General features: G+C 40.6%; 1 protein-coding gene across 7 annotated transcripts in view; it reads right to left on the reverse strand.

Moving 5' to 3' along the window:
* LOC140493514 (kielin/chordin-like protein) overlaps positions 1 to 27,463 on the reverse strand; it is a 328,873-nt gene that overhangs the window by 141,654 nt on the left and 159,756 nt on the right. For all 7 annotated transcript variants that reach the window (XR_011963701.1, XM_072592025.1, XM_072592028.1 and 4 more), the window contains exon 8: positions 11,809 to 11,931. Coding sequence is in view for 6 of the 7 variants with exons in the window: in XM_072592025.1 (XP_072448126.1) it covers positions 11,809 to 11,931 (123 nt within the window). In the remaining variant the exon portion in view is untranslated. The remainder of the gene's footprint in view (positions 1 to 11,808; positions 11,932 to 27,463) is intronic.

The following is a 27,463-nucleotide window of genomic DNA, read 5'->3' on the forward strand; positions in this document are numbered from 1 at the left end:
CTCTTTACTGGCCACAGAAAGCAAAACAGATGTTTTGAAGTGATCTACGTTACATTTGGTATTTCATGGCACATGCTTGAACCCACTAGCTCACACTGATGTGTAAGCAGATAGTTTTCCACGTTGTTAGATCCCAAGTTTTGTTTCCTTCCTCACCTGAAGGTACAAGGAGAAAAACCCGTGCATGTCTGAGAAGTGATTGATGGGTCGAATAGGCTTGCTTCTGTGACATAATGACTCTGTGGCACAAGGAAGGTCAGATCCCCTTACCAAGAATTCCTCATTTAGAAGCCAAGATGGTGTATCTCAGCAGGGTACTTAAGTATAGAAGGCATCACGTCTAAGCTTGATCCTGCGTTTACAAGATTGCCAAACTTCCAGAAATGCCTGAGAGCTTCTGCAATTGAGGATTACTTTCCTGGACCTTTCTGAGAGCAACCAGGGAGAAAAGGTATCATGGCATTAGGAAAGAATTGTGACTCATTATCAGTTTATTTCAATAGTTTCTTTTCTCCAACAGTTATAAACAAAAATGGAGATGAGAGGTTGTGGGAGGGCATATGCAAAGCTGCTAAATGAAGCATGAAGAATAATCAAATCAAATTAAAAGAAGAGCTTTTTAGTTTCCCAAGTGATGCGTTCCAGGGTGGAAGATTACAGATGTTAATATAGCAGGTAGTCTAGCAGGCAATTGAGATTAACTGATTATGTCGACATAGTCACTGAATTTAAGAGGGAACAAGAGGAACCGGTTGGCTAAAGGAACTATCAGACTGCACAGGAAATAAACTCTACCCACAAAGGAAACTGCCTTTGATTCTAGCTTCCAGCTCAGCACTGTCTCCTTGTCTTGCCCGGACATGTCCTACCTGCCTGTCTCCTTTTCCACCTATCCACTCCACCCTCTCCTCCCTGACCTATCACCTTCATCTCCTCCCCCACTCACCCATTGTACTCTATGCTACTCTCTCCCCACCCCCACCCTCCTCTAGCTTATCTCTCCACGCTTCAGCCTCACTGCCTTTATTCCTGATGAAGGGCTTTTGCCCGAAACGTCGATTTCGCTGCTCGTTGGATGCTGTCTGAACTGCTGTGCTCTTCCAGCACCACTAATCCAGTATTTGATTCGAGCTGCCTTGTGTCCAAATGGCGTTGGCAACAGGGGAAAGTCAGTTGAAGATAAAGATTGGAAACCAGGAGTTCTTTTCAGATGTAGAATTGTGATTGGAGTTACTTTTGAGAAAAATGGTTGAAACCACATGCAGAGTGTCAGAATATGACTTTCCACTGACATTTTATGACACTGAAATTAGCAATCAAAGGCAAAATGAAGTGTCTGTGGGAGCACAGGTTACGTATTTACCAAGAGACAAGCAAGATACGACCTTGGCACTGATATTTCCCGTAAGAAGCAAGATGTATTCTGGGAGTTTTACAGAAGATCAACAAGTGAACACTAAGAAATGCTTGGATTCACTAATAAAATTGATGGACAAAATTGATAAGAAAATCCTAATTAAATGTCTATGAGGCATGGTCAGACTTCAGTAAATGTAGAAAACAGGATGGATTTTCTATCTAAGAATACATAATGCAATTTAACAGACTATATGCGAAATTGAAAATGTTCTACTTGGATTCTCCTAATTTAGTGCCTGCCTTTAAATTGTTGGACTGTATTAAGGTGTCAAACACTGATATTTACTCAGAGCACTAGGGGGCTTAAACTGTCAGAAAAAACTGCGTTTTCAGAACTGATGTAAGGAGTCTTTAAAAAAAGATTCCTGGGAAAACATTTATTCCCAGCAGCTTTCATGGCTCAACTGGGACAGGCAGCAAAATGCAAAGAATGGAGGATTTAATGGTGGGGGCAATGAAACCTTCCATACCAATATGTACAGTAATTTGTAACTAAAGGATGTGAAGGTAGAAATACATCTAATGTCTAGAATAGTTGTCAGAAATTGGGGAAATGTAATTGAAGAATAAACCCAAGAAAAGTGTATGCTTAAATCATGTTTATATGCAATTCAAAATGTTATTATTCAATAAATTGTCTGAAATGGAATGACAGGGGTTTTGAAATTACACACAACATGCAATATTCAGAAGGAGAAGGTGATGATACTGATTAGGCGGAAGAAATTTTACCACTTATAAGAAACTTCAGCCCAATAATGAATATTTTAGTCACAGACTCATTCAACTGCAGTCTATTGAACAGGGGATGCATGTCCACATTGCGTGGGTTAAAATGTTACAGATCCTTTCAATGATAAAGACCCAAGTACTATCAAGTAATTGGAGAGTTCTACTTGTTTCACGTTTGGGTTTTACAACATGATTAAATCACTAGAAAGAGATGTAATGGATACTAGGACAGCAAGTAAATTTAAGGAGGAGTTATACAGATTTTTAATGGGCAACGGTTTATAGGGACAAGGCAGAAGAAATGGGGGTGAGGAGCACACCAGCCCCCCGAATGGCAGAACAAACTTGATGGGCCAAATGGCCTAATTCTGCTCCTACATCTTACAAACTTATGAAATCTGGGGTAAATCAGTTTATCAGCACTAAAATTGTGTCATGTGAAGTAACCTTATGGTTGAAAAGTCTGTCAAGAAAAAAACTCAAATAAATCTGAATGTGAAAAATGAAAAGGCAGTTGTTTTGGGGAACTCAGTTGATTTATAATGTACACACTCTGGTCACTATTGTATTCCTTTAACAAGACCCAACATCTCTAATCAAATTACTAACAAAAGTTTTATAAACACCTGTCTCCTGATGTTAAAAGGGAAAAAGGCTAATCATCTTAAAACCAAATCAGCAGTTTGCCCATCCATCTTCTCACAGGATCAAAATCTTACTAAAGGAGGCAGGAGGAAGGGACCAAAGACGTAGATGAGATCAGAGTGTTTCTGTGGTGCAGTGGTAATGTCCCTATCTCTGAGCCAGGAGGTTTGGGCTCATCCCACCTGCTCCAGAGGTGTGCAACTACATCTGCTGAACAGGTTATTTAGAAAATAATCTGGAGATGAGATTAATGAAAAATGTAATCTGTAAAAAATGGATATGCAAGTAGACACCATCACAGCCTGTATGGGGTTTTAACAAGACAAGGTGACAAGTTTGCATCAATTCAATTGATGGGTCAAGAATAAGGAAAAAAAACATTTTCATCTTGCAGTCTGTAGACAACCTGTTTTATTCAGGCCAGAATAAAATATAGTTAACAACAATAAAAAAAAAGTGGAAAAGGTAATGGAGAAACAGATCGGGACTAGATCAGGGACAGTGGCTAAATCCCAAACTTACAATGTGGAAAATTTGCCAATGAATTTAGGGATGTGTGTGAAAATATGAAAATTGTGGTAATGAACACAGCAGTAGAAAGCTCAAATTGTAACAGACCATTTGAAGGAAATGACATGGTATTAGATGAGATGCTTCGTAAAATCCAAGTTGACCAATCAAATTGTCAACTAACATCTGCCCTGTCATCATGGTGCATGCAAAGATTTCACTGCAAATGGTTGGGGATAACAGTGATATTAATTGCTTTTTGGAAGAAATTCAAAAATTCCTTTTGTAATGAGGGATCATATGCCATCTTGAGAATAAACTACAATTAGCTCCACACTTCCTGAGCAGTTGAAAGTCCTTCATGTAGAGAAAAGGACATTCATTAATGCTAAGGTTTCACAGAAAACTCAGCATGCCTTATGATAACATGTAAGGCTATCAAAAATAAATTTTAATCTAGGGACATTACATGTTACAAAAGCAGAGGCAGGAAGAGTAAAAAATTCTGGGTAAGGTTATAGGTACTGATGTAAGTCAATAAGTTTACAACACCAAAAATTGTTAGGGTACTTCTCAAGGTTAACTGGTACAGATTATACCCTTAGAGAATCTGAACAAGTCACAGAAAGTGATGAGACACCATATACTTTGCATAAACAGATATTGGACAGTTACAACAATGAAAGTATGATTATGGGGTGCATAAATATGTGCAAAGTGATAGAGAGATGTAGAAAAAGGCTATTTGGCTTAAAGCAAAAACCAAAAGTTGGCACCAGTATAACATATATGCCAGAAGGGGCCAGTGAAACAAGGAATGCCCTGGCAGGTAGTCCGAAGCAGCAGCCTGAGCAGGCAGCCCGAGGTCTCCCAGGAACATCGAGCAATGGGAGATCGAGCCAGTGCAGGGAGAGGGAGCCCATTTGTGGTAGAGGAGCCAGCACAGAATAGATTGAGCCTTTGTGGTCATTGAGAGGCCAGCACAGCTAAGCATTTAAGAAGGACTGTAATGGTGAACTTTTAACTTTATTTCTTTTTTTCTACTTTGGATCTTAGATTTTGTACTTATGTATCTTTATACCTAAGATAGCTCTGGGAATGATGGTTTAGTACACTTTTCACTCTCCTCCTTTATCCCTGAAGTTGAACACAGGTGATAATAAAACTTAATTCTAATATATTGAAAGCATGGAAAGCACTGACATATGCAAGATGAGGAATGTCATTCATGGATTGGCAAAATAATCCAATATGGAAGCAAGAAGAAGCAGCAGAAGTATTGAAAGTGATGTAGAAGTGAGCATAGCCCAAGGAAAAAAAACTTGTTAAAAGAAGCCTGAGTACATGAGGGTGGATCTCACAATTAGTCCAGAAGAGACAGAAGGGTGAGTAAAGGTCATAGTTTGACATGAGCAATGTTATGAAGATGTGGGTGTACCTTTAAGAGAGTGAAGGACTTGGCAAGTACACAGAGTGCTGGAAAATTTACAAAATAACATTTTGATTAAAAACAAACAGCACTAATAACATTTTGATTAAAAACAAACAGCATTTGATGAGTGGCCTGGAGACAACAACAAATTCAAATTCGGCCAATCAGTTTCAATTATACCCCCCCAAAAAAAATCACTTTCCAATCAAGAATGAACTGAGTATATTGACAATTTTACAATCTAATGCTCTGGAGTATAAGACCAGGGAAATTTGAACAGTTGAGAGGAGATCTGCCACATTCTAGCGTGTAAGAGATTGCTTGAAAAAATATCTTTCTTAAAAGTCCCTTTTCAATCAGTAACCTGTAATGCAGAAATTCCCATCAAGGAGAAAAGATGATACAGGAAGATACAAAGACAAGAACCTACAGCTGCCTGGGTTTGAGATAAGTGTTGTTTTATAAATCTTCATTAGAGTTTTATCAGACTAGTATTATAGAAGGAGTGTTAAAAAAAAGGTTAGAGAAAGAAATTATGAATTGTGGTTAGTTAATTATTCTCTGTAATACTTTAAGAAATAAAGTTGTTAATTTTTACTTTAAATAGTCTTTGCCCACTCAAATTTTTACAGTGAATAAATCTTTTCTGTGTTGCTGATTTAAAATTAAGCAGGAGGGTTTACATTGTGTCATAACAGTAAATACTAGGAACAGGCAAGGAAAAACCAAAAAAAGTCCTTATCATTGTATAGCTTTCTGCCTGCAACAAATTAGTAAACAAGTTGATTATGGACACCAAACAAAGAGTTGGATAGGTGAAAACAATGTAGTGTATACATTGAGGTACCAGATAGGGCACAGCCAGTCTTATCATATTGATGGGTAGGTGCAGAAAAACTACAGAAAAGCTAAAACAAAACCAACCTGGGATTTCAAAAAGGACCTTCAAGATCAAGATTTTAACAGCGGATCTTCTTAGCAACTTTGTCCATTTTGGCAGTGCTTCACATACCAATATTCACATGGCTACTCAAAAATGGCAGAGTTTATCATGTTCTTTGAAGGGAAGGATTAATAAATATCACCACTGGCCTGGGAAGCCATTAGAATAAAATGGGAAGTTAAAATGTATCTTAGCTGCTGAAATATTTGCTCTGGTAAAATCTATTGATGCAGGGATGTATTTATCCAATATTCCAAAGGAAATTATACACAAGGGCAATTTGAAGTAGGTTTGCACACACAATGTTTTGTGTATAATCGTTCTCTAAGAGTCAATGTACGTTCAGCAAAGGGTGTCTCTGATAATAGGTTGAAGATTGACTTTACTCACTGAAAGGAAATTATAAAAAGAAAATAGATTTCCAAAGTAAAGTAGGTTCATGCAAGTCATTAGTTGTCAGATGGTTCCAGAAAAAATAAGAGGTGTTTCCTGTATGATGCTATGGGAGATCCTTGATGAGGAATGCCTCATTTCATGTGACATTACAAGAATATGAAAAGGAATCCTTTTTTTGTTTGGCTTGCTGCGTGATTAAACATACCCTTTTTTTTGTAAAGAAAGAAGGGAGATAATGGTAGCAATACAAGGTAAGATCTAGAATATGAAATAAATTATTTTGTCTAATTTTCACCAGTTTTGTTTGTAAGTCTTTAGAAGCTTTATCTGAAGAGAAGAAAAAGTGAATCTGTTATCTGTTAATAAGCTAGGTAGGTAAGTAGGTATTTGGGGTTAACAGATTAGTTCAGTGACTGGGGAGCATACTAAACGGAGCTACTAGTGGGCCAAATGAGCTGTAATGCTGAGAAGTCAATAAATTCTATCCACATAGAAAGATGTCTTGGCTTCTGTCTCAATGATTGACTTTGACCTTGATTGACTCTAGGAAAGGGAAACCCATTTTTCCAAATCTAAATTTGAAATAACTTTCCCTTTTCCAGGCTAAGAGCATGACTTCCACTGTGGCATCACAATTTTTTGCCCAGTTGAATTCACCTACATAACAGAAAGACTGACACCTTCATGGCTGTTTGGATCACCTATTCAATGAGCCACAAAAAGACATTTTTCATCATTGGTCTTCATGAATGATGATCTGGTCTACATTTACTGACCATTAAGGGGCTGACTCAAATCAAGTTATGTTATTAGAGGAATGCAAAATGCTTCTTTTCTTAAGAATCAGTTTTGAGGTCCATTATTAAGAGATTGTTAAATCAATCTTGGTTCACTCATTCCGCTGGTAAAAGCAATTGTCGGGGATGTGGTCATACTCAAAGCACACACTGTTGGAGGGGAGTGGCAAAAGGGCACGACTATTAGCTATTGTCATCTCACAGACCTGCAATATAACCCTCCAAAAAGTGTACACTCGTCAACTTAAGATCGCTTTGTGCACTGAAATTGTAGGGTGCATGACTTTATATTCTAAAAGGTATATATGCTTGCGAATCCTTTGCATGTTTTTAATTCTTTGATCAGAGTTAAGTATGAAAAAGTTACTTCAGATAATGTCCAAGCAATTGGTGTTTCAAATTGTATGATCTTTAGATAAATGGAAATAAATTCCAAGTTACCATTACTGCTCCTAATAATAATCGTATACCTGCCTGTTTGAACAGTGGAATTCAAGTGTGGGAAACCATTGACTGCTCAGAGAATAACTCTCTCTACTTTTTAAAAAAATATTAAAAACACACTGGTTCACATCAAATCATCATATGGGCTTCAGAATCCTCGAGAAGATTTGTGGCTTAGGATGTGCATGAGGTTGTTAACTTGGTCTTATATGGGCTTGTAATAGATTGGTATTTAAACCACTACTATTCCTAAGTATTCCTCCTGGGTGGTTTCTTGTGAAAAATGGATGTAGCTGAGATAAGTGCCTGATTTCTGACATATTGGCAAACTCCTCCAGTTTGTCAGGGTTGACAGGGAGTAGATAAAATTCTGACAAAGACTTAGAATAAGCAGCATTCAGGAGCAAGGAAGATTCATTTCTTGGATGGAATTTTATACATATGGTAGGGGCTCTTACAATGTGCACCAAAGCCAGGGGTGACCCCACAGCAACTGTTTGCAGACACTGCCACATTTTAATAATTAGCTACTGTCAGAGCCAATCAGTGAATGAGCAGCTCAGCAGTCTCTATTAGGATTACACCTGGAAGAGAAAACCACGGAAAGATACTGTCCTCCAATCCAGCTAAGTGGGTTCTGTTCGGCACTGAAGCTGCAAGGACATCAGTAGGTGCATAGAACAGGAGGGAACTCTTATCTAAAGTGCCCACAGTTACAACAGGGGTCCTTAATTGGCCACATTAGGTTTTCAGTTGGATTCTGGGAAGGGCAGTTGTCCATCAGCTACTCTGTCACTGCAAACACCCTAACCTTTCATTGTTTTTAGATCAGATGCCCCAGTCTACCATTAGAGGGCTGGTACAATCCAACCCCAATTCTCCAACAGGAAATAAGAGACATCTCCAGTATCCAACACCGGATATACTTTCCAAGTAACTAGCACTCAATAAGGGAATGAGTTAATCTCCAGTATCCAGCATTGTGAAGGGAGAGTATGAAATACCATTGCTGTATCTATATAGAAGGCAAAGGAAGTAGAGAACGAGATCCACTGCAGAGGCCCACGGACTGGGGTGGTGTGGGGCGTGGGGGTCGGGGAATGTGGAGGTTAGCAGACTTCAGCATTATTGAGTTAATTCCCAACATCCAACACTCAGTGGAGGAGTGAGATCCATCTTCGGTCTCCAATATTGGTGTTGGGTCCGTGAGATACATTCATAGCATCCGAAACTTCAGAGTTGAGGGAGGGGTGATGGGAATGAAATACACTCCAGTATTTAGCACCGGGATATTAGCAGAGGTGGGGGACTACTGAGGTATGTTTTCAGTATCCAACACTGTGTATGGATTGAGATGTGTTTCTGGTATCCAATACTGGTTGGCTGGTCAGGGGTAGTGGTTGTTCTGGGATTTATTCCCAGTTCCCAATACTTAGCAATTAAACTGAAAGAAAATTCCAACTGATGAATGTAATAGGAAAGATATAGAAAATGTGCTTTCCATGGATAGAGGCCAAGTATTTTCACATACGTTCTGAATAAAGTTTAAAGTCAAAATAAAAGCCAAGTATATGAAATCAATAAGAGCAACACCAGTCAAAGTAAGCCATAATGAAACTGTCAAATAAATTGACCTCTTCCTTCAGTTTTTTTTTCAGCTTGTCAATGTGGCCTGTTTCACTGAAAGCTTTGTAGGGTTTCACGGAACAAGCAGAGGAACTGACGGGTCACAGTCAGTCAGAACCTCTGTTTCAAATTACTCCACACTGACAAATCAACATTGACAGTCTGCCCATTACCCAGCTCCACTGGGCTTTATTGAGCAAATTTTAATTCTGGAAGGAATGCCACAGTGTGTCCTCTCTTTATTACTTAAAGCTGAAATATATTAAAGCTGAACATCACGGTATCTGCAGTTTTTACTGGGGTGGAATTTTGACCACAGTTGGAGAATGGAAAGAGATGTTATTGTTTGCCAGTGCTGTTTGGGTTCAGCTTGTCTAAGCAGCTACCAGAGTCTGTAGATTGAGTCACAGCGATATTTGGTTTGACGTGTTTTTGTCTGGGACATTGTTAGCTTGCTCCTTCCTCTGCTGGCACACTTTCACCTTTAGTTTGGAAAATGAGAAGGTCTGACCAAGGTTTTTCAGAAACACTGGACTTCACTCCCTAACCTGACATAGAGTTGTTCAGCACAGTAACTGATCCCTTGGTCCAACCAGTCCATGCCGAACATAATCCCAAATTAAACTAGCCCCACCTGCCTGATCTTGGCCCACATCCCTCCAAACCTTTCCTATTCTTGTACTTATCCTAATGCTAAGCATGTAAGCACTGTCAATTGTCGTAAAAAAATCTATCTGCTTCACTCTTGCCCTTTAGGGAACTACGTGATCTGGTTTACATGTGATTCTAAACCCACAGCAATGTGGTTGACTCTGAACTGCCCTTCGGAAAATTAGGGATTGGCAATAAGTGCTGGCCCAGCCAGCAACACCCACGGTGTTTAAATGTTTACATTTTAAAGAAACACAAATTGACTGCATGAGACAGCTATCTCCACACACTTGGCTCCTTATCTCAGCATTTCTGATATTGCCGAAGCTACAGCAAATCAAGATAACAACAGTATGATTCTATTACTTGTACAGAAAATGAAAACTTGAGTTACAAGATAATAGAGTCATTAATTCAAGAAAGGAATTCAGGAGAAACAAGCCAGTGATTAGAGCTTGGAGCTTGTTATCACACAAAATAATTAAATATTATTGGCAATGGATTATTTTAAGGGGAAACTAGATAAACACATAAGACTTATGCTGGTGGGGTGAAGATGAATTAGATTAGGAGATTTTTATGAAGTATAAACACTGATGAAACTTACAAACACAAGTACCAGTTTCCACACCTTGACAGAAAAGAGAGGCAGCTGGTCTTTCTAAATAGTAACTATGACTGTCCAAGAGTCTGATAATCCTGGAAGACCTTCTGTTGTGTTAAGCAGAGACAAACAACGTTTTTGTGTTATCACGCCAAGCAGTATGCTGGTGATAATGGATTCCCTGTGTGAAGAGATTAAACATCTAGAGATACAAAGGTCAAGGAGTCATCAGAGGGTGTCTTCCCACCAGAAGACTTTTCGAAGGAAACTAGAAGACTTGGCCTGATGTGTGGCCTATCATTGAAAAGCCAGGAGGAATTTGGAACTGTACTACAAGGTTATATATCCACAGAGAAAGAGAGGCATGATGTGTAAACATGACATGGGGATTTCAGCTGTGTTAATGAGTTGATGTAGAAATTATCTTTTCTATAGATGGGAGTATTACTTGCCTAGGTAATGTTTAGCCCATCTTGTCTGTTAAAATAAATGTTTTAAAACCTGACATTTTGGCGCTAGGAAATTAATTTCACTTCTTAAAAATTATTCGTCTCTCTGGGAATTGTAACACATTGTCAGACCAAATGGCCTATTGTGCAGCATATATTCTATGATTCCACATGAAGCTGGAACAGATAAACTGTTGTAATCCCAAACAGAACTTTAACCAACAAAATCTGCAAGGTTCTAAGCTAGAGAGAATAGTTTAACATCTACAACCATCCCAGAATGATCATTCAAAAAAAAAGTCCAACAACTATTTCAGTAGGCAATTTATGCCAAGGACGACAAAAACATTCTCCCATTTAGCATTTAAAGCCCAACAAAGGTCACCTTCAGCAGGTACACTGTAACCTTTATGTAAACACACTATTCTCCTGCAACCTGTCAACGTGATGCATAACTCGCCCTTCCTTCCCAGCTGGACAATCTCTGATCACTCAACCATTTTAAATGTACATGTTAAGTTAACATTTTACCCTCCAGCTGATGCTAGCCAAATCTTTCAACATCATTTAAAACTTTATGACATTGGTCTCTTCAATATCGACAAGAGCTCTCACATTTTCTGTAGTAAACAACAGAATTGGTGTCTCTCTCTCTCTCGTGCATGCGCATCACACACACACACACTCGCTCTCTCTCGCTCTCGCGCGCTCTCTAATTCTTTTAGACTGACACTGAGAGGTTCAGTGATGCTTTGGAAATACTGCAACACACCAACATTTTAATGGTTTCATACAAACCCTTCCTCTTGCAAAAGCCAAGAAAGCAATTGTTACACAGGGATTGGGCATATTACTTTGGCTTGATATTAGCCAATAAATGGAACAAGTATCCCAGCTGGGTAGATTTAGTTCTAAGTAACCAAGTGATGAATGGGCATTCAGCTGAATACCATTGGTATTGTATCCTGGCAACAGTCTGTGCCTTTTGCAAGAAAGGCAAAACTTATGTAAACATTTTGTTTAAATAGTCAACGTAATAACATAACAAGAATTATCGGAGGGTTATAAGGTGAAGTATTTATGAAAATTTAAACTTCTGTCCCTAAGTTCAGGAATAACTACAACAAACAACACATTTGAAATGAAGAGGTGTTTCCTACCTGTGCAGGAAAGGCCATTGCTGTGCAGGTAGAAACCAGGCTGACAGGAACACTGAAAGCTGCCCACCACATTCTGACATCTTTGCTGGCAAGGAGACCTGTTCCCTGCGCATTCATCAACGTCTGCAATGTAACAGCACATCAGGATCAGACCGGAGAGGGACAATTTAACTTCCACCAACCTGTACAAATCTCAGTGTTTTTTTTTGAAGAAAGAAAGCATCATGAATCAAAACTGAAGCACTTAAAAATGGCAAGTCTGGGTGAAGTAATGAAATTAATAACAATCATTCTAATAATTAATGAACAATAATAGGTTCTTTGAAGACATGTCTGGATCCATCATCCTACAAATCAGCATTTCACCTCTGCACTATATGAAAGTAGGCAATGGTCTGATGTTTCTGGGCACATTAGGTGAGGTGAGACAGTTGGCAAAATATGGGGAGGAAAAGAATCGGGAAGGGTGCCCAATGTTTTATCACTTTGTTGGCATTATGGCACGGTGGTGGCAAAGTTGGCAAATTTGTTGTCTGCTGGGAGAACAGTTGAATTAGTTAAGTAGCCAATTAAAAGCCACTCTGTTGTGGACAGGCTTCTTGACCATGCAGCAACTTTGTGGTGATGTCACAGAGCTGCTTCTCACTGGGAATAAATAGTACAGTGTGGGCGGAGTTCAGGAAGAAGAGAGGAACAAGTGCAGAGAAGCATGTGGACTACATCAACTACCAGTAGGTGATAAAGTTCATGGAATTGCCTCAACAATGTAATAGGCCAATTGCAGCCTGGTAATACCATGTCTGATACTCTGAATACCATTTAACATTTCACCTTAATACATAAAAATCAGCATTATAAGGAAGTCCAGACCTGAAGACAGTTTGTAACCTTGCTTTCTCTTCCAGCAATCTGTCTTGAACCAAAATCCATAGATGTGAGGCATCAAACCTCACCACAAAATAATGTCCTGCCTTTGTGAACTGTTTTTCTGTAGTGGCATGGTAAGAACACCGAAGGGGTATAGCAGCATTCCAGTATGTTACAAAGGAGCCAGATGCTCTGTGACCCACACATAGGAGTGCCCAGCAGCAATAGCAACTCCTGAAGCAATGGAGCTACTGGTGGATCACAAACCTCAACTCCCTTCCCTAACACCAGGGTCTGATCACCCTGCCTCCTACAACCTTCCAGAAAATTCATCAAGGATGCACAGCCATTGAGGTACCATCTCTCAGGAACTGCAGCCTCAGCAGTAAGCAGACCATCCATTCTGGAGGGTTGAAGGCATCTTTTATTGAAAAGCAACATCTGTGGCAGCCAGTAAATTGGTTGTTGGCACCTAAAAGCATTAAAGCTAACCTCTCTCTGCACCTTCTCTGTAGCAATAACACTGCATTCTGTCCTATTACCCTGATGTATTTATGCATGGTGTGATCTGCCTGTATAACACACAAGACAATACTTTTCACTGCACTGTGGCACATGTGACAATTATAAATCAAATCAAAAAGTCTTCCCGGGTCCTGCTTTTGGGCTTTGCAATGGAAATGCTTTATCAAGAAACGTCAACCCAACCTGAACATCTGTATGCACGGAGCCTTTCATTAGAACGATGGAACCTTCAGTAGCACAGCGCTCTTACAGCACTGCACTGGAGTCAGCTTTAATTTTGTGTTCCAAGCCTACAAAGTGGGACTTGACCCACAGACTTTGGATTTTGAGATGGAAGTGCCACAACCAACAGCTTTGAACGACATCGGAGAAATCTTCATACAATTGTCTCCAACAATCACCAGTTTAAAATCACCTAAAATTCTGTTGGACTCCTGTTATGACAGCAAATTGGTTGAGAATTGCAGCCAGAAAGCTGAATTCGGGGTTTGAATTGTGAAACAAGATGAGAATACAGGTGGGTACCTGAATCATTTTCTGAAAGCTGTCAACAGTTTCCCACTGAAATCCACTGTCAGCAAAGCCAGATCGAGGAGTAGAGGAGTGAGACACCTTCCAACCTGGAGGTGTTGAATTCAGAGTAAAGCAAAACCATTATAGATACAAACTCCTCATTGATATTTCTGAGGAGTGAAGGGCAATGAAGGGAAAGAGCACTAAATACACAGCATTGAATATCCTTATCGATAAGGTTTCCATTTTGCCGCAAGAATTTCTCAATTAAGAACAGCTTTTATTTGAATACTAACCTTAGGATCTGCTTGAACTGCAAAGTTCTCAAAACTCAAGTGCATAAATTTACTGCGTCTTAGCTTCAAGTAGTTACTTAGAGGCCAATTAACTTGTGCTCTCCACCTAATCCCAGATCTTTGCTTAATATTTCCTCTCTTTCCCCATCTTTTACCTGGTTCTAGACTTCTCCATTAATTTCTTGTTTTGACATATAGTCACCAACGTGAAATTTTCTCTCTCTTTTGCTGTCCACAGATGCTACCTAAACTATTGAACATTTCTTGCATTCTCAGATTTAATTACAGATTTCCCGCAACCATGGTATTTTCCTTGTAAATCATTAACGTAGCAAGATCGTTCACAGCAGAGGTGAATGACAGCTGGGAATTCAGGTGGGGATCCGTATTCCTGGATCCTTGACCAAAAGCACGGAGTTGAATCCTTGTGTTTCTGCCATTTCAGGCACATTCTCTAAGAGCTTCATTTCAATGGGAAATTATACAGAAATAGCCGTTAGGTGAAGCCATACACAATTCTTCCATTTTCTTACAAGATTACTACCTGTGTTCACATTGGTTGGTTAGTTCAGGTCAGGCCCATTCTGTGTTTAAACTGCAGCATGTCCTCAGTGTCATTCTTTGTTTTTGAGAGCTTTATTTCTGACTGCAGAATGGTTGTGTTTAGGAATTTATCCTGCCCAGATTTTGATGACTGTAAACGTTTTACTTCTGTTTTTTTCCCAAGATGAAGGAGGAGTTGAAAGAAGGGATATGATGCAGAATCACTGAGGCTGAGGCAGGCCTTGTCCATGCAAGTGCCAGAGGATTAGTTGGCTTCATACTCTCCAAATGATCAAGAAGGCTGCAAAGAATTGGTTCAGTCAACATTATTCATGGACCATGTGCGCTCTAACCGAGTAAAGAGTAAAGAGTTAACTGTACCTTCACTAAGATCAATTCGATGGTGCCAGTGTTAGATTATGGTGAACAAAGTTAAAAAACACACAATACCTGGTTATAGTCCAACAGGTGTATTTGGAATCACTAACTTTCAAAGTGCCACTCCTTCATCAGGTGGTAAGACACAGAGGCTGATAGCCAAGTTCGGTTCTATGGGGATGACCTCAACTGGGACCTTGGGTTCATGTCATACTTCAGGTGACCCCACTATATTATACACACACACACACACACAGACGCACACACTCTCACTGAGACTCACAGCCCCCCACACACACCCCCACAAGCACACACTCACTTGGTCTCCCCTGCACGCGGGCATGCGCGCACACACACACACACACAAGTTTGTGAGTGAATTTGTACTTGCAGAATTACATTTTATTTTGCTCAAAAACTGCATTAATCTATGTAAGATTCTGTAACTCCCACTTTAGAAATAGAATCAGTCAGACCTAACATTGGGACACAGACAGACTTTAACTTCACACCTTCAATGCTTTATCTGAGCTGAGAAGATACCTATTGTTAAAAGCTATCTTGAGAATGTAACTTTAAATATGTTCTGGGATTACATATGAAGGAAACCAAACTAACACGGTCATTCCAAAAGATGAAAGACTCCAGCTAAATTTGTTTAATATTACATTCCATGACACTGCAATCCTGTTGCTATAAAGTCTGTGTCTTAGGATTCTGCTCCATAACCACCTGATAAAGAAGCAGTGCTTTGGAAGCTCGTGCTTCCAAATAAACCTGTTGGACTTTTTTTTAAACTTTGTTCACTAAGGTCGGAAATGATCAGTTGCAAATCAAGGTGAATCTGAAGCAGAGCTTGGACTTGCATCAGTTCAACAGAATGTTCTTTTGTTATCATGCTGTGTAAATAGCTATATCTAACAATGATTTGGAGATGCTGGTGTTGGACTGGGGTGTACAAAGTTAAAAAATCACACAACACCAGGTTATAGTCCAACAGGTTTAATTAGAAGCACTAGCTTTCGGAGCGACGCTCCTTCATCAGGTGATTGTGGAGGACACAATTGTAAGACACAGAATTTATAGCAAAAGTTTACAGTGTGATGTGACTGAAATTATATATTGAAAAATATCTTAATTGTTTGTTGAGTCTCTCATCTGTTCGAATACCATGATAGTGTCACTTCTTTCATATGTAAATCACAAAACCTTTTTTTAAAAGTTACATTCTCAGGTTAACTATAACAATTGGTGTTAGCCAGATATTGTTGAAGGTGTTAGCCCCCTGTGTTCTCTGACTGTGCCGTAATGTTTAGACTGATTCTAATCTAAAAAGTGAGTTAACAAAGTCTTACATGAATTCATGCAGTTTTTGAGCAAAGTACAATGTAACTCTGCAAGTACAAATTCACCCCTCAAACGTATATGTATATGTGTGCATGTGGGGTTTTTTTTTGTGTGTGTCTGTCTGTCTATCTGGGGTGGGGGGTTGTGAGTGTGAGAGAGTGTGTATGTGTGTGTCATGTGAGTGTAGGGTGTCTAAGTCTGTGAGGGGATGCATGTGTGAGTATGTGTGTCTGGGATGGGGGGTTGTGAGTATGTGTGTGTCTGCTTGTCTGTCTGTCTGGGGTGGGGGTGTTGAGAGTGTAAATGAGAGTGTATATGTGTGTGTATGTGAGTGCAGAGTGTCTAAGTCTGTGAGAGGATGCATGTGAGAGTGTGGGAGTCTGTGTGTCCATAGGGGTGTGTGAGTGTCTGTGTATACATGTGTCCGTGTGTGTGTGTATAGGGGTGCCTGTGTGTGTACATAGGGTGTGTGTGTGTGTGTAGGGGTGCCCGTATGTGCGCGCCTGTGTAGCTAAGTTCCATACCCATAGGGAGGGCCTTAACCGGGACCTTGGATTCATGTCACACTATAGGTGACCACTATTGCACTATACGCACACACAGGCACTCCCATACACACACACACACACACGCATCCCCTCACAGACTTAGACACTCCACACTCACAAGACACACACATATACATTCTCTCTCACACTCACAAACCCCCACCCCAGATAGACAGACAGACAGACACACACACACACAAAAAAAACCCACATGCACACATATAAATATACGTTTGTGGGGTGAATTTGTACTTGCAGTGTTACATTGTACTTTGCTCAAATACTGCATGAATTCATGTAAGACTTTGTTAACTCACTTTTTAGATTAGAATCAGTCGAAACATTACGGCACAGACAGAGAACACAGGGGGCTAACACCTTCAACAATATCTGGCTAATACAAATTGTTACAGTTGACCTGAGAATGTAACTTTTAAAAAAGTTTTGTGATTTACATATGAAAGAAGTGACACTATCATGGTATTCGAACAGATGAGAGACTCAACAAACAATCAAGATATTTTTCAATGTTATAATTTCAGTCACATCACACTGTAAACTTTTGCTATAAATTCTGTGTCTTACAATTGTGTCCTCCACAACCACCTGATGAAGGAGCGTCGCTCCGAAAGCTAGTGCTTCCAATTAAACCTGTTGGACTATAATCTGGTGTTTTGTGATTTTTAACTATATCTAATAAAGCTTAGTAAGTGCGAAGACTACACACTTGTCATGACTGTGCACTTATATTCCTGTAGTTTTTATAAATAAAATTGTTAAAGGCTTCTGCTTTTTGCAGAACCCAAATGACATACCCTGGAGATTTATTGGAACTTTCTTGCTGTTTTCTGGCTGACACATTGCTGTCCTGTATCAGCTTGTCCTTTGGCTGCATTACTTTGGTTATTTGTGTTCCTATTGTTTTACATTAATATTGACTCTCCCATACCAGTTCCCAGTTATACCAATCTAGTGATGCATACTCCTCTTAGTCTCGGACCTTTGGGTCCAGAACCATGCAGAAACTCACAATATACGTAACACCCTCTTTGTAAAAAAGTTGCCCCTCGGGTTCCCTTTTATTCTTTCTCCTCTAACCTTCAACTGGAAAAAGACTGAGTGAATTCACACTATCCGTGCCTCTCATGATCTTATACACTTCTTTAAGATCCTCCCTCAGACTCCTATGCTCAAAGAAAAAAGTCCTAGCCTGTCCAACCTCTCCCTTTACCCAAGACCCTTGAGTCCTGGCAACAGCCTTATAAATTTCTTCTGCACTCTTTCCAGTTTGATAACATCCTTCCTATGGCAAGGTGACCAAAACTGAACACAATACTCCAAGAGCAGCCTCACCAACATCCTGTACAACTGCAACATAACTTCCCAATGTCTATACGCAATGTCCTGACTGATGAAGGCCTGTGTGCCAAAAGCCTTCTCCTACTGGAGATCCCAAGGTCAGTGGAGAGAGAGGTGCATTTCTCAAAAGAGATATTCCTGACAAAATCATCCAAAAAAAAAGGTGTGGGCTCGTGAAGATCGATTTCCTCCAAAAACGTTTGAAGTTGGAAACTGAAATGGGCCTACACAGTGGGACAAAAACACATCTCCTTGTTTCCTTATGCTCTAGGCAAAGGAGTTATCTCCTCCCACAAGAACCTGTAACTGCTTTGAAATGGTTTTCTAATGTTAGTTCAAATAAAGGAAAGCTTTAGCTAATCAGTATTGAATGTTAAGCCTCCCCTCAGGAGCTGGCACAGTGCAGTACTTTCTGTAGCCAAGCTCCATCCTGTGGGAACAGGCTGAGAACGTTCTGAAAGCATTTGGGTGGGAGCAGATTTACATTTAAATTGCATCAAACTCCTCGACAAAAGTTGTGTACTGGGGCCCAATTTCAGGTTCCAGAAAGTCCAAATATTTGAAGAAAACAGGCCAGCTAAAGTGCAGGAATTATTCTGAATGACAGTGTCCAGCAACCAACAGAAGGATAAAGATCAGGTTGAAAAGTAAATGTTGGTTGGGGGTCAGCTTTCGGCCCACGTTTAAATAAAATGCTGATACCTATCTACTATGGCATTGTACTGCAGAGTGACTGACATCTACAGCAATTTATCCCAGCAGGAGCCAAAGGCAACCAGAGGAAGAGGAGATTTGTCAATTCATAATACTTCAATTATTTTGTGGGGAGGGAAGAATCAAAGCCACGGTTCTGGCCCACAAACTGAATGGGTCATTAAGAAATAGGAGCAGGAGTAGGCCATCTGGCCTCTCGAGCCTGCTCTGCCATTCCATAAAATCATGGCTTATCCTTTGATGACTCCTCCACTTAACCCGCCCACTCGCCATAACTCTTAACTCCTTTACTGTTCAAAAATCTATCTTTGCCTTAAAAACATTCAATGAGGTAGCCTCAACTGGGGCAGGGAATTCCACAGATTCACAACCCTTTGGTTGAAGCAGTTTCTCCTCAACTCGCCATCCTAAATCTGCTCCACCTTATTATGTTTCACCCGGCCTCTGGTGTATACTTCTGCCATTTACCAGCATATTACCCCTGCTTCTACCAGGTATGGTTCCACTGATCCTACATAGGAATTTACAACGTTGGGAAAGCCTGCTAAACTTGCCATCTCTTTTATTACTGGCCATGTAAAAGATTGGAGGAGGCTCTGCTTCTAATCAACCCCGTAGAAATCCTAAAGTAAGGCTAGGATTTACATCTATTCTGACCCTAAATAAACTTCGAACGTTCTCACTGTGGTTATGATGGCAATGCACTGCAAACATTACAGTTTTGCAGTCCCCTGTATCCTGCCAGTCTCGCAAAATGGATCTCAGAGAATCCATGGTAAAAGAAGGAATGAAACTAGAGCAGATGAGTACAGTTTTAGTCACGGTCTACTAAGGGACAGGAGCTGAAGAAGGCTGTTTGACCCATTGAATCTGCTTCACCTTTCAGTGAGATCATGGCTGATCTGAAAATTCTCAACTCCACTTTCCTACCTTATCTCCAAATGCTTTGATTCACTTATGGCTCCTCTAACATATCCAGGAGACCATATAGAAGGAATGGTATTCTATATCTAATCTCTGCTGTGTCTCCCAAAACCTTTACCATAGGTAGACTTTTGACCCTTGTTTTCAGTCACTTCTTGTATACTACTGTGCCTTACATTAGAATACTAGGTACCCACGTTTGGCATTTTAGCATTGCTTTACTTTATTTATTATGACTGGAAATCTCATTCAGCGTTGAAATTCACTGCAGTATCAAAGCTGACCCGAATGGTACCTTTTTTTTATTCATAACCTCTCGTACACCTTGAGACCACTCCACGCTTTCCAACTTGTGGCCTCTTCCTATGCTGAACATCAGCCAAGGTCCTCAGCAGGAGGCCTCTGCTGACTAGGCCTCAGTCTGCCTGCTGGGCTGTCATTGCCTTGGTCTACCAACATGGCGGGCACCACCATCTTAACAGAAGGAAGACTGCCATCACTCCACTTTCATGTCACGACCTGCAGGTATTTCACTTTGTGGCCACTGCATTGTCCTAAGCTGGGTATAGTTGAAATGAGTTGCCAGCTGCCTCCAGCAGTGAAACAGTTAACATTGTGCTCCAAGAACAGGTAGCAGCTGAAGCTATCTGTAAATCGGATTTCGACCCTGGCCGGTAGCCAGTTGGCAATTAGCCACATCTTTCCACTCAGAGCCTGCTGGGGAATGCATTTGGCAAGTTGACAGTTCTCTGTCACAATCCATCTCGCAGATAAATCTATCTGCAGGTAGCATTGGTCCCACAGCTACTGTTTCAAAGAGACCTGAGCGTACATGACAGCAATAAAGCAATCTCCAGAACCTGACCGAAGCTAACAAATCAGATAAAATTACCCTGGCACTCTAACATTTGACCAACGTAAGAGTTGGACAGGAATAAAACAATTAGTTTGATTGATCAAAAGGGATAGCTAATGTAAGGTCCAGGACAGGCTATATGCTGCACACTGTAACACATGTGTTCCTTGCAGACTCAGTGGCCCTGAATCTGCATGGACGCTGTCTGCTGGGATATTGACATGACCTCTAGAGAAACGGATCCTGGTGCTGTTCATCCATAAATACTGTTGATCCTCTTTCAAGATTAAAACAACAGATGGATTCTTTGCTCATGTTCATGGTCCATTATACCAATTGCTCACAGTTACTACTCACTTCCATATTACATTAAGATAAGGAAAGGACCGGGAACCAGAGTCTGTTCTACCATTCAGTAATGTCACCAGGTGATCTCCTACCTCAACCCCACTTACCTGCACCATCTACATATCCCTTCATTTCCCTGGTATCCTTAAAAGACTATTAATCTCTGCCTATGCCTATGTATAAGTCTTGCACAAAAGCCACGCTATCCCAGATCAATTTCTGCCTCTCCAAATGATCCATAAATCCTATCTTTAAAAATCGCCTCCAACAATTTACCCACAACTGAAGTCAGACTCACTGGTCTTTAGTTCCGCAGTTTCCCCTTACAGCCTTTCTTTCAAAAAGGAACATTAACCATCCTCCAGTCATCAGGCACCTCACTTGTTGTTATAGATGATGCAAATATTTCTGCAAGGGGTCTTGCTATTCTCTCCCTTGCTTCCCACAATGTTGTGGGATTGATTAGATCAGGTCCCGGAGACTTATCCACCTTTATGTTCTCTAAGAGTTCCTGGACCTCCTTTTCTGTAAAATGAACTGTTTTAAAATATCAGAATTTATTTCTCTGCATTCTATAGCCTCTATTCCTTTCTCCACATCAAAACTGAAGCAAAATAATAATTTAGTGCCTATCCCATCTCCTGGTGTTCAACATAAAGATGACCTCCTTGATATTTAAGGGGGCCTACCCTCTCTCTATGTACCCTCTTAAGTTTCAATGTGCTTGTAGAATCTGTTTGGATTATCCTTAACCTTATCTGCCAATGATAGCTCATATCCCCTCTTTGCCTTCCTGATTTCCTTCGTGAAATTATTGGACTTTAGTAAAGCCTTCGCCAAGTTTCCACACGGCAGACTAATTAGTAAAGTTAGGTCACATGGGATTCAGGGTGAGCTTGCCAATTGGATACATAATTGGTTTACGGCAGGAGGCAGAGAGTGGTGGTGGAGGGTTGCTTTTCTGACTGGAAGCTTGTAACCAGTGGTGTTCCACAGGGATCAGTTCTGGGTCCTCTTTTGTTTGCCATTGATATAAATGATTTGGATAAGAATATAGGAGACATGGTTAGTAAGTTCGCAGAAGATACCAAAATTGGTGGCATGGCCAACAGCAAAGGTGGTTTTCTAAAATTACAAAGCGATCTTGATCAAATAGGTCAATGGTCTGAAAAATGGCAGATGGAGCTCAATCTGGATAAATGCAGGGGAATTGCATTTTGGTACAACAAACAAGGGTAAGACTTATACAATTAATGGTAGTGTCTTGGATGGAGTTCTAGAGAAGAGGGACCTAGGGGTTCAGGGTTATACTTCATCACATACAGACAGGGTGGTTAAAAAGGCACTTAGCATGCTTGCTGTTATTGCTCAGTCCTTTGAATATAGGAGTTGAGAAGTCATGTTGAGGTTGTATAGGACAGTGGTGAGGTCTCTTCTGAAATACTGTGTCCAGTTCTACTTGCCCAACTACAGGAAGGATTTATTAAGCTGGAGAAGGTACGGAAGAGATTTACCAGGATGTTGCCAGGTGTGGAAGGTTTGAGTTATAAAGAAAGGCTGGATAAACTGGAACTTATTTCACTGGAGGATAGAAGGTTGAAGAGTGACCCTACAGAAAATTATAAAATCATGAGGGGTAGAAATGGAGTTATTGGAGCTGTCGTTTCCTTAGGATGGGGATTTCAAGACTGGGAGCATATTTTTTTAAAGTGTGGAGAGAGATTTTAAAAAGACATAAGGAGTAATTTTTTTTTTTACACATTCACATGTGGAATGAACTTCCTGAGGAAGTGGTGGATGTGGGCACAGTTATGTTAAAAAGACATTTGGATAAGTAGATGAATAGGAAAGGTTTGGAGGGATATGGCTGGGAGCAGGCAGGTGGGACTATTTAGTTTGGGATTATGTTCTACTTGGACTGGTTGGACCAAAGGGTCTATTTCCATGCTGTATGACTCTATAAGCCTAGACATTGAATGTTGACAGGCTGTTTCACTGCAGTGGGCATCACAATTGAGCCCAATCCTGCCCTGTCCAGTCCTGGGACAGGCGTTAGCTAACAATTATTGACAGAACATTTTCAGACAAGCTGTCCATGTAATTGTTTCACAATGAAAACAAGGGAATACATTGATTGCTCTCGTTTAGCTCCAAGGCAGCCAATCTGCAAACAAGCAACATTAACATCTCACCCAGATCGCCAAGCTGGCAGCAAATCAAAGGTTAAAAAGGTGAACAAAATGCAGCAAACCAGCAAACACCAGAGTCTACATTCCAGGTTATATGCTTGCTCTACCCAAGAGGTACAATTGCTAGTTTAGATTCCTTGTTGAGGTTTGGACAAGGAGGAGGCAAGAGTCATGGAAGCAAGTGATTTACAATGTGAACTACATTGTCATAACCTTGCTGAATTGTGAAAAGACTTGACAATGAATTGTGCAACCAGACAGACAACACAGAAGCAAACCTGGCGAAGACAATAACATGCCCACCAATCTCAGAACAGAGCCAAGTCAATGCATACAGTAGACCAAAGACTTCTGAGGAAACAATGGTTATTAAGTGTGACAAACAGGTTAATGTAGCTGCTCTGCAGAAGGGTCACTGGACCCAAAACTGTGATTTCTCTCCACCAATGCAGCCTGTCATGCTGAGCTTTTCCAGCAATTTCTGCTTTACAGCATCCACAGTTCTTTCATTTTTTATTTAATGTAGTTGTGCTGCTGCTCTAACAGATACCCACTCTCACAGGTTTTTCCCCTATCCTTTTCTCTCCCCGGTTTCAGTTTAACTGAGAAATTGTCACAATTTTCAAGACACAGAACAAGGTCACAGTGGGACAAAGTTTGGGAAGCACTGTACTGGACTATATCCTGAGAAGCTCACCAGAGTTTTCTGAAATATGGCAAAAACAAAAACAAAAAGCCTCAGAAACTGGATTGCTTCAGGAAGTGGCAATCATAGTAAAAGTGTCAGGTTGTCGAGGAAGTGAATGTCAAACATGCATTTGATTCACACTTCAGAACCATGCTGTTACCACCGTGAATCTGATGTATAATCCTCAGCATGTGCTGACAATGACTAAAGTATTCACAGACAGACCTATTCTTTACATTCACCCTGCAGTGAGGCCTACAAAAGAACATCAACATCAACAGCAGTAACACTGTCTAGATTAGAGTGGTGCTGGAAAGGGTCAGCAGGTCAGGCAGCATCTGAACAGCAGGAAAACCGACATTTCGGGCAAAAGCCCTTCATCAGGAATGAAGCCCTGATGAAGGGCTTCTGCCTGAAACGTCGATTTTCCTGCTCCTCTGATGCGGCCTGACCTGCTGTGCTTTTCCAGCACCACTCTAATCTAGACTCTAATCTCCAGCATCTGCAGTCCTCACCAGTCCCCAGTAATAACACTGTGTCAAAAATGCATTCCCTGATAACTTGGCCTCACATACTTTGCTTGCCTACCCCCCACCCCACTATTTATCTGCCTGCCAGCCTTTGTACCTTAGTTAGTGTCCTATGGCTGCAGAGGTTCAATGGAACATTAATCCTGCTCATCCCCAAGATAGGATAGGAAAGCTGCACTCCAATGGTAAAGGGCACATAGAGACTTTGCCCATTTTCTGGGCACACTAAAATTTAATTTTCCAGACTTTGGTTCAAACTGGTAATGTCTGCTCTACTAATCTTCAGTTATCACCTTGTAAACCTTTTTTCTGCTTTGTGCTGCCATTGAGAAATTATGAAGAGTTTTAATGTTTAGCCTGTGAGCCACTGGTTTGGGAGAGAGGGTGTGCTATCTGAGACATCTGATCTGTTTTATCGGGTTAAAAGCTTCAATTCCAGTAGATCCATGTGCAGCCAGCATGTTCTACACACTCAGCCATCGCACTCATCTCCCTCTTACTTTAGCACCAGCTGTTCCTCAAGCTACAAGGCATACTGCAGCACCTTCATGTTCTCAATTGTAACTTCATATTCCCGTGATTGCCTTCTGCAACAACTATCACCTACAGTATCTAACTCACCTCTAAGCATTTTCTCTCATAGCAAAACCTATTAACAAGGCCAAAACTAAATGAAACCTATTCTTATTGAAATTGTTTTTAAGAATACTGGGGCAAAACTTGGTATAGTGGAAATGAATGTCGCGTTTAACAATGCCTTGATGAGGAATTTCCCAAGAAATGTGCAAAGACCCTTTCGTCATTGATTAGTGCTGCCAGGAAATCTCTTTCAGCTTCTTGATGGTCACAGTCCTTCTAGTAAGACCGGCTGTACAGTGATCAGGAATGTGAACTTTAACCCACACTAACCTTCACGGGGTGTGCACCTTCACTGGTTTTAACAGCGTCAAAGACCAAACCCTAACCCAAGTCAGATGGTGGTAGAGAGTCTGCATGACAGATATGCAATAGAAAAGAACTGATGTAATATAACATTTTTTCTGGGAAGAAATTGCACTGACAATGATTAAATCACTGGTATTGAAGCTTTCTTGGCCATCTGGACAGGTTGGACCGAAGGGTATGTTTCCATGCTGTACATCTCTATGACTCTATCTCTATAATCTGTAAGGACCGGTATCTGAAAGAGAATATAGGTTTTCTACATGCCTTCATTTAATGTATCAACAATTGCTCAGCTCACTTGGTGGAGAACTTCATCACTGATGACCATCTAGTGATTCCTGCATCAAACTCTGTTCATATGGGTATGGGTGAGGAAAGGCTCAGCTAAACCCTAATGTCTTCCATGATTGAAGGATCTCTCATGAGTAATTTCTTCTTAGGAGCAATGAATTATTAGAAACACGAGTGGGCCATTCAGCCTCTAAGGACGGGCTTCTATTCAATGAGGTTATGGCTGAACTGCTGATCAATTCCAATTGAGGGAGACCCAAAGGCTGTACATAATCTGCATAACTGCATTCAGGAGTTTTTGATGAGACAAAACATCGATGCCTTACTCCGAATGTAAGCTGCGCTGCAGCTGACCTTTGTGTTTCTGCAATTAACAGATTTGAAAACTTGGGATACTGTTCCATTTCTCAGGCTGACATACCTCTCATTGATGAGGAAATGAAATGTAGCCAAACTGAAAGGGAACAGATCCCGTGATAACTGACTCACACGACAGCATGAACAGCAGCTTATTATATACATTTACCAAAGGTCTTGATCAAAGGTGCAGGATATCTAAACAATACATTGAACCTGGGTTACAGATATGTGATCCATTGCCAAATCATTGGACCGTGCGATAACATGGCGGTGAATAAACAAAAGAATAAAAAGAACTCAGATGTAACCTGCAACTTCCAGAATCACAGGATTAACCAAATTGCTATAGCCAACATACCTCTGAAGTTTAGTCAAGGTTGTAAGACAGGAAATGCAGCAGCCAAACTGCACACTGCTGCAGTCTGTCTGACACTGATATAGTGAGCAATATAATACCAATAACATGAGCTGTCAGCAAACTTCCACCCACACCCCCCCTCTCCAGCTCCTCCCATCCCCTTGGAGTACCATCAGCATTTTGTGTGGAAAGGTTTACTTGTAGATAATGTGGAAAACAATCAAGGAAGGATACCTCCTCCAGTGTAGTTTTTATTTCAACATTTGGAAAACATCTGGCATGGGACACTTTACTCCATGATCCTCAGAGCTATAGGAAGGCACAGCACACATTCTCGGTGCCAGACAGTCAAAAGTATGGACAATGTCATCTTTTATGGGATGGGAGCCTCTCGTGTCAACAATAATATCACCTTTGTGCTGTGAAACTGGATGTCGTGGTATGAAAGCAGGATTACTGGCACTGCCCGAATTTGGTATGGGCTAACTGAACCGTATTGTATGTACCATATCTGGAACCTCCTTTAATGGCAGGAGCTAATGAGAAAACAGGAATAGAAAGCTCTTCTCAAAAAAAAACAAACAGCAGTTTAACTTTTAGTATCACTGCTTTAGCTAGATCATTATTACAAAGGAAGTAATTATTTTTCAAGTGGTTCCGCAGCTGTAAAGCTCCTACATGGAGGCATGTAGAAACCTGCATTCTCTTTCAGATACCGGTCCTTGTGGATTATAGAGATGGCCAAGAAAGCTTTAATACCAGTGATTTGATCATTGTCAGTGCAATTCCTTCCCAGAAAAATGTTAATGATATTTTACATCAGTTCTTTTCCATTGCATCTCTGTTGTGCCGACTCTCCACTATCATCCGACTTGGATTAGGGATTGGTCTTTGAGGATGTAAAGTCCAGTGAAGGGTAAGTATGCTTTTAGGATCATGAAGAAATGGGAGGCATGGGCCCAAATGTAAATCTCTCAGTAATTGGTGGGATGGGGCATGTTGATGTGATCCTGTTGTTAACCTACACCTTATTTTTCCGTGGCTTATCTCCCACTATAAACATGGGATATGTCCCA

Source organism: Chiloscyllium punctatum, chromosome 22 (assembly GCF_047496795.1).
Source record: "Chiloscyllium punctatum isolate Juve2018m chromosome 22, sChiPun1.3, whole genome shotgun sequence".
Lineage (NCBI taxonomy): Eukaryota > Metazoa > Chordata > Chondrichthyes > Orectolobiformes > Hemiscylliidae > Chiloscyllium > Chiloscyllium punctatum.